The sequence below is a fragment of the Cottoperca gobio genome, chromosome 5 (genome assembly GCF_900634415.1).
Source record: "Cottoperca gobio chromosome 5, fCotGob3.1, whole genome shotgun sequence".
Taxonomy (NCBI): Eukaryota; Metazoa; Chordata; class Actinopteri; order Perciformes; family Bovichtidae; genus Cottoperca; species Cottoperca gobio.
The window spans coordinates 15,378,464-15,386,446 of NC_041359.1; the positions used below are offsets into that span (position 1 = coordinate 15,378,464).

General features: G+C 41.4%; 1 protein-coding gene across 2 annotated transcripts; it reads right to left on the bottom strand.

Moving 5' to 3' along the window:
* Window positions 1–436: 436 nt before the first annotated feature.
* stau1 (staufen double-stranded RNA binding protein 1) lies at window positions 437–7,807 on the bottom strand. 2 transcript variants are annotated; one of them, XM_029432437.1, is made up of 15 exons: window positions 7,626–7,807; window positions 5,413–5,723; window positions 4,884–5,005; window positions 4,629–4,773; window positions 4,356–4,512; window positions 4,064–4,235; window positions 3,857–3,952; window positions 3,496–3,708; window positions 3,265–3,408; window positions 2,976–3,122; window positions 2,796–2,871; window positions 2,372–2,691; window positions 2,135–2,257; window positions 1,647–1,726; window positions 437–1,209 (listed from the first exon to the last, which is right to left on the bottom strand). In XM_029432437.1, exons 2-15 carry the CDS (start codon window positions 5,603–5,605, stop codon window positions 1,122–1,124), a joined length of 2,076 nt encoding a protein of 691 aa, XP_029288297.1. In that variant the 5' UTR covers window positions 5,606–5,723; window positions 7,626–7,807; the 3' UTR covers window positions 437–1,121. The 2 variants fall into 2 exon arrangements, with proteins under 2 accessions (XP_029288297.1, XP_029288296.1); XM_029432436.1 differs by having other exon boundaries at window positions 5,413–5,727.
* Window positions 7,808–7,983: the final 176 nt, after the last annotated feature.

Genomic DNA, 7,983 nt, shown 5'->3' on the forward strand with positions numbered 1-7,983 from the left:
GACCCTATGGCTGAGCAATATTTAAGCAATATCTATTATTACAATTTTTTCCCAATATCAATATATATATGATACAACCTAAACCTTTTAGTTTATATATATATATATATATATATATTTACATGGCAAGGCCTGGTGATGAATCAGAAGGTTAACCATATAAATATATATAATTATTTTTATATGTATATATATATAAAATTGTTTTATGTATATATATATGTATAATATATATATATATATATGTATATGTATATATATATATATATTTTTTTTATATAATATATATATATATTATATACATATATATTATATATTTATATACATGTATTTTATATATATATATATATATATATATATATATATATATATATATATATATAAATAAATAACTGATATATTCCACCATGTCAAGAAAAAGACAAGATAACAGAAGTTTGTTTTGTGCATGTACGCACGTCAGTTTAATTACCATGGGGAGTGGAGAGAGAGAGAAGGGAGGTTGACATAAGGGAGGAAAAGGAAGTATCGGGGAAACGTCCCTGCCACACACAGCAGAGACAATGTCACATTACATCAAACGCTACATTTAGTCACAAATTCACCCCAGCCCTACATGGTAATGTCAATAACACTTCACTTGGTTGTTGATGTAAAGCACTGTAGGAAAATCAACAGAGGTTCACCAGCTGCACCCTAGACAAAGATGAGGTCCTAACTTTTAGAAGAGCTTGTTTAATGAACTACCTCAGCGGGGGATAAAACGTAAAATACTTAAAAACAAGAATTAGAAGGTCTCAAAGAGAGGAAACGAGCTCTAGGCAAAACAGAACAGAATTCACAGTTGAACGCTTTGTTCTCCCCCCAACTCATTGGCTAGGATGCAGCTACTTTTTCTATAAAAGCAACAAAAATAAATACTGTGTACAATTAAACACAATCAAGGGGAGGAACCTATTTTTTTCCTATCGATCTTGTTTAACTGAACATTTTGGAACGATGAATATGAACAGTGCTGGTTTAGAGCCCACAGTGCCCGAAGCTTCCTGTAGCCTTCTAAAACTAAGAACACAGTGTCTGAGTTTTCTCTAGTGCTTTGACAGACAACCAATCCTGATCGTCTAAACAGTGCCATCCAGGGTCTGTGCCAATGTGCTTGAGTTAGCCTGTTTGAGGTGCAAGTCACCTTCCATTTCCTGCTTGCCACACCTGTGGAAGATAAGTCACATTTAGTGTAACTGTTAACAGTTAATCAGTCCCAAAATCTTCCTTTGATGGATGTGTTACAATGTGAACCAATCAGCTGTCCTGTTTAACACAATTGAAATGATTGTAAGCTTAGTGCTCTGCTTTAAGTACTCAAACTACTTCTTTTGTTCTTTCTTTTCTTTTATAAATCAGAGTAAACTAAATCCAGAGTTATTATACAAAAGCTGAGCCTTTTGTTTATGTTTGGAAAATGTTTGGATTATCTTCCCTGAGAAACATGCAGCACAAGTGACAAACATCTTCAGAACAAAGCCATGTTATGCTGATTGAAGTGTTTATAGGAAGCATGTTCATTCTGATTACTCATTCTGATCATTCGCGCGGCGAAAGGCTTATTGTAAACAGCTTTAGAGAGGCGGGTGTTTGTCACAGCTTACCGAGAGACTGGTCCATTTCCTGTCCTGTCATTTAACTGCTGGTCCAACTCCGAAAGTAACTTCAATATATTCAAAGCAGCCTGTAGGGGTGAAGAACAGTAAAGGTGATTGCAGTGTCCATTTTTAAACTGCTACTCAATTGGAGTACAACCCTGTGAAGTAAAGCTGCATTGTCTGGGTAGTAGGTATTCTTCAACAAAAAGGAGGAAGCAGCCATTTGAAGACCGTTTCTCTGCCGTTCTAATGCAATCAAAGAAAGGTCAGATAACCGTCGCTGTGATGTTGGCTGTGCTTTGTTGTGTGCGAAGAGCAGTGATCGAGGCCGTGGACTAAATGGTGCTTTATGATATGTTTAGCAGCATATGATGCACTGTAAAATACTCCTTCCTTTCTTGTTAACACACAAGTTTAGGCAGATTCATTCAAGACATTAGGTTGTTAAAGAGTATTATACCACAGTGATACATTTTGTATTAAACTAAACTCACCATATCATGACAGGATTCTACATCTTTCCCGATGCCGTGACTGATGAGCGGAGGATGGGAGGAGCAGTTGATCAGTGACACAAACTCGTTCTTATTGTTTTTGGGAAAATCTTTGTATTCCACCTGCAAGCAAATACAATATTTCAATGAAGCTTTACCTTTTATGTGTGTAAATCAAATGCATGCTCACTAATGGCCCTACTGAGTTCACCAAAAGCAGAACATGCAGTCAGTTACCTGCAGGCTCTGCACCGATGCAAGAAAGCCGAGCTGTTCTGAAGGCCTGGTGAGGGGTCCGTGGGGCAGTTGGTTCAGATTGTTTTTGTTCTTTAGGATAGTCTCAGCAGTCATTGATGTCCCTGCGTAAAGCAGCTCGTTGGCAATTATAGCAGTGATTGTGGTCTTGCCTGGGTTGGGTACAGATCGACTGTAGTCCTTGGCCAGGGAAGATTGGCAGAGCCCGACTGCCTGAGCCACTTCAGGGACCATGGGCAGGATACCTGCAGGCAGCTGCTGGTGGCTCAAGTAAGGCAGGCGGAAGTCCTCGTCCTTGGAACCTTCAAAAAGGTAAAGCGCAACCAAATTAACACAACCAAAATGACACAGTAAAACTACACAATGGGGCCAAATATTTGAGTCCAGTAGATCTGTTGCCACTCACTCAGTGTCACCTCCTCCACAGAGCCAGGTTCAAAGAAGGTCACTTTGCGCCCATCACCAGGTTTCTTTACTGGGGTCTAAATATTACAAAAACAACAGGGATGAAGGTTTGCCACAGATATCGAATCTTTCTCGTCTGCCATGTTTACAAGACACGCTTGATAAAAAGGTGTGGCAGTACCTTTTCATCGGTTTTCAGTGCCGGTTTAGGGGGCTGAGGCTGAGGCACTTTATATCCCAAGAGCTCCAGCATTTTCTCTGCTGCGTTCCTCTTGGCCACTTTTTTACTAGGCCCCATTCCCTCTGCAGTCTGGCCGCACACCGTCACCTGTACCAACAAACAATGCCGTAAACACAGAGGATAGAACTGAATGGATGAGAAATGAACACGCAAAAAGGCAGAGGAAATCAGAGACAGATGTTGCACAAGTTATGCTAACGGCATGCCTCTTCCGTTGCTGTTGAATCACCTGCATGACGAACTCCCTGCGCCGAGGCAGGCCTCTCTCCGTCACCATGCTGTACTCCGGTTCCTTCTCCTTCTTGGCCTGCTGGATCTGAGCCAGCCGGCTGATGGGATTCATTCCCTGGCCATATTCTGGGCTGGTCTGCAGCTGTTGGCGTGAAGTTAATAGTCACTTAATGAAGAGTCTTTAGGTCTGGAACTGATTATTCTTGTTGCATCTCACCAGTTACTTTACCTTGATGATGGATTTGGTTTTCTTTTTGATGCGTGGCAGCGTCTTTTCCACACTGGGTATATGTGGTAGCCTCTTCAACTCTCCCAGCACCGCCGATGCTGCCAGCTTCTTGGCAATCTTTTTACTTTTTCCTTCACCCTCTCCAGCGAACTCCCCGACTGCAACACGCACTATAAAACTCTTCATATGGGGAGGGCCTTCTTCCTTTAAAACCTGGAAGACACGAGTGACAAATCATGATGGAGAGCAGCATTCATGTTCTTTATTCTAACTTGATAAGAAACGGGACCAAGTCATACATTTTGCCTACACATCACTGAACTGATCTGCACATGTGTATAAAAGGAAATGTAAAAATCACCTCAAAGTTGACAGGTAAGTTGCGTTTAAGTGCAATTTCAAAAACTTGACTGATTTCTGATTTGTTGAGGTTCTCCTCCTCGGGTTCTCCATTCATCTGTCGGGAGCAGAAAGCATATTAAAGAAAGAACTTAAATGTAAGTCTGAATACAATTTCAAGAAGGCTTTCGAGCACCGCTTCATGCCGATCGTGCGTTTCTTTTCTCACCACTGGCAACTGTTGCAATATTGGCTCCTTGTGCAGAACTTTCAGGGCCTTGGCAGCAGCTTCATGTTTGGCCAACTGCCGTGTGCGTCCCTTCCCAATAAACTGCTGGCCTCCGATGGAAAGCTCCATGTGGTATAACATTGGTCCCACTGGAGGAAATGGGTAATAGTACCTGGACACAAAAAAAAAACACGAGCGTTTTTTCCATCTCAAAAAACTCTCTTCATGAAATGATTCAAAATCAGGACAACATGGAAGATATTTTTCTATTTTCCAAGTAAAGGAAGCTCACTGTTGCATAGAGCGCTGGTAAGGTCCTGGAGCCCGGACGTTGTAATTGAAGTTTGGTGGTCTCATCCCCGGGTATGGGTCGATGGGTTTATACATAGGCTTTTTACCAAGCTTCATACATAGTGCATTTAACTCCATGGTATGTGTCATGCCATCTGCTGTAAGGCCAACACACATAAAACTACATATGAGAAAACTCTTTCTGCTGAGTGTTAACAAACATTAGAAAGAGACTGTGACAGGGCCGGTGGGAAGAGCCCATCTGGGTTCTTGCCTGTGTTGCGGGGCATCCTCACGGTGGGCTTGGGAAGTGTTGTTTCGGCGAGGGCAGATGCAGCAGCGGAATGCTGGGCTTTCTTGATACTGGTACCCTCTGCCTCCCAGTGCTGATCTCCCAGTGTGAGCCTCACTGAGAAAGTCTGACAGACGCAGGAGACAGGAAATACAAGAGATTCACTGTCACTGGCACAAGCGTGTGACAAAAGAAGACAACAGCAACGTTTGTCTGTAAGAATTACTCTCAAAGTACCTTGGAGTGAGCTGGCCCTTGCTCACACAGCAGCTTATACTCAGGTTGAATCTTGTTGAAACGGGCTAACTCATTCACCAAACACATGGGGGTCTTCTCTTTAGGGTTTGCCATGTTAGATACTGTGACAAAACAAAAAGGAGATACAAAGTACTCACAAACAAGCCAACGGTCATGATCATGAACTCAAAAACAAAGAGCTGCTCCTAGTCGGACAGCAAGTGTACCAAGAGTCGGAGGAAGACACACAGGGCTTGATAAACCTTTAAAAAACAAGAAGCATATAATCCTAAATGCAGTGACGAGGGCAGTACAGAGAGCCCTCCAGACAGTACAATATGGGGTTGAAATACAAAGTATGAAACAAATACATCAACAAATACACACTCTATACTTTTGCAATTGATATTTGCAACAACAAATGTTAGTGGCTAAACTAAAGGTATTTTACTGCTGCACAAAAGCATCACAAATGAATGGCAACAATGAACAATAAGCTTTTGTAAACAAACAAATACATTAATCAAACCTATGGTGGTATTGTAGGGAGTGGCTGAGCCAGAGGGGAGTGCGGAGCTCCTTATGGGCTGACTGGCGCTCTCCGAGGGCAGAGTGCCTGAGGCACAGGGGATGCTGTAGCCAGGCTGTGGCTGCCCCAGCTGCAGTGGGGCAGAGGCAGCAGGCATGGGGCTAGTCGGACACTGAAATTGGAGCTGAGACATCTTCGTTGGTCTAGCTTAGTCAAAGTAGGCCCAGGTCAGGATAAGAACTTTGTGGTGCAGCAATGGTGAATGCCAAAGTGGAAAGGAACTGTTGATTGAGGAGGTCTGAATGTAAACTCTGCCTGGAAAGTAAGGATATAAAAGATAAGTAACTAAGATGTGCTCATTTCTATGTATGAACAAAATGACATCATTTTCCATCCATCTAAAGAAATGGCACTGTCACATATACTGGAGCCCCCGTCACCCAGTGGGCCAGTAGAACAGTACTCACTGGGCAGGCTGCCTATGACAGGCCTGACAAACCAAAACAACCACATTCACATGTATTGACAATTGTTTCCAATTCGCTGAACCTGTTTGTGGGAGGGAACCCATGCAGAGATGGGGAGAACATGCCAAATCAGCACAGAAAGGCCCCAGCTAGTCGGGCAGGTTTAAAACTAGCCCCTCTGTGCTGTGAGGCAACACTGCTAACAACTGAGCTTCATGGGAAGCGTTTGCATCCTTAAATTCAACTTTACACCTTGAAACAGATATATTTAGCACTTTCACATTCTTTAAAGAGATTTATCAGTTTGATTGTTAAACTCAAAATAGACCCATGTGAATGTAATATAAAGTTTGCCATTTGAAAGGGCTAAGACTATTTGGTACGATTTAAAATACAATAATCCATTCATTTCTGAATTGTTTGGCTATAGTAAAAACCACAATGCAGACCAGAAGAAAGGCTACATGTAAAGCAGTTTTATTACTATATGACAAAAGTAGCAGGATGAGAATAATAAATATTAAAATGAAGGTTTCTGTTGAGCTCTGATTATTGCACTGATGTCAATGGACAAAGTTACAGAATATTTATATCATTAGCATTCCCCCGAGAGTACCCCATTTCTATAATATATTCCATAAGTAGCAATAGTGAGAGAATTCATTATGAAAGAGTTAGTTATGCATGTTTTAGATATTAACTAATTAACAACAGGTCAAATGAATTAGCCAGCAGTAAATTATAGTATAAGAGGACAGCTCTGGTAGCTATCTGCCCTTTACAAATGTGTATTCACTTGAGCATCAACAGTCCATGAATATTGTATATTTGGCTGGTAAAAATGCACATCATATGTAGAGATGTGTGCAGGGTACCAAAACACGACGACACCCCGCATGCCAACATTAGAGAGGTAACTTTATTCATCAGCCACAACCAACAAGAACGAGGAAACCCAAACAATGAAATGTGACGTGTTGACAGAGCAGATCCGACACTAAACCCAATACTGTTAGTTTGGCATAAACCGTTTCCCCAGCAACGTTTATTTGCAGTACCATTGTTCTCTGATCCATAACTTTATAATTATTGTTATCATCAAAGTTGCACAGTTGGGTGGTGTCCATCAGTGTTGTAGGGCCCTGGAGCCTTGGCTCACTGTGATCCAATTAAAATGTCAACGCACTGATTTAAACAAGTATAAATAAACTAACTTGTAAATAAAAAGTTACCTTAAACAGTTGCTGGTTGTTTAAAGAAGATTAACCGGCAAGCTAGTTAGCCGTTACAGTACGGAGCTTCAGTCGCTTGCAAATATGCAAACACCAGAATGTCTCTCACGTCACTGGGCTTGCATATTTCCTAATGATTTGACCATATGTGTGAAGTTATGTATACAGCAGACATTACTGTCAGTAGGATATTAAACAGTTCTACATTAAACCAGGCCGAATGATAGCTAGAGGTTTCCCAGAGGACCACATTAGCCAACTAGCTTACTGACTACAGTGGCAGGGATGGACCTTATGGCACAACCTTTCAAAATGATCCTAAACAGCTGTAACAATGGTGTCTTTGGGAAGATGCACTCACAACTCATTAGCTGCCGTACTTGACATTAGTTTATTAGCTAGTTAAACGTCTCATAATAAGTCCCAGGGAGTCTGGGAATAACCGGTGAAATTGCTAGCTGGCTAGCTAGCTAACCCCGACCCTAGATAAGTCACTGCACAAAATACACCTCACCTCGTCGCTCCTTTGGTTGTTTTTAAATTACTCCATAGTAAACGTTGATTTACTATCGTTTGCTTTTGTTAATGGCCGGTTTCAAGAGTCAGTCTATGTTATTTTTATATCAAAATGCGGGCGGTGAGGAGGTGGACATTGGGAGAACAGGGCAAACACTAAAGAGAATGGCCCAATCTGGATTCTCTCTTCAGGAAGTGACATCAACAAAAAGGAAGTACTTCCAAAATAAGGCACATTTTACTGGACAGTGAGCAGTGAAGAGACGGCACACTTTTCTTATCATCAAAAGTGCAATTGGGCAAGCACACAAACTCAAAGTAACACTTGTTGAGAAGTTTAAAAAACAAACAGTATA

Excerpts from the sequence above, each read along its gene's own strand:
- stau1 (XM_029432437.1), bottom strand. The coding sequence starts at position 5,605 with ATGTCTCAGCTCCAATTTCAGTGTCCGACTAGCCCCATGCCTGCTGCC. Across the intron at positions 4,513-4,628 it reads GAGGATGCCCCGCAACACAG|CAGATGGCATGACACATACC; the intron begins GCAAGAACCCAG and ends TTGGCCTTACAG. Across the intron at positions 1,727-2,134 it reads TAGAATCCTGTCATGATATG|GCTGCTTTGAATATATTGAA; the intron begins GTGAGTTTAGTT and ends TCACCCCTACAG.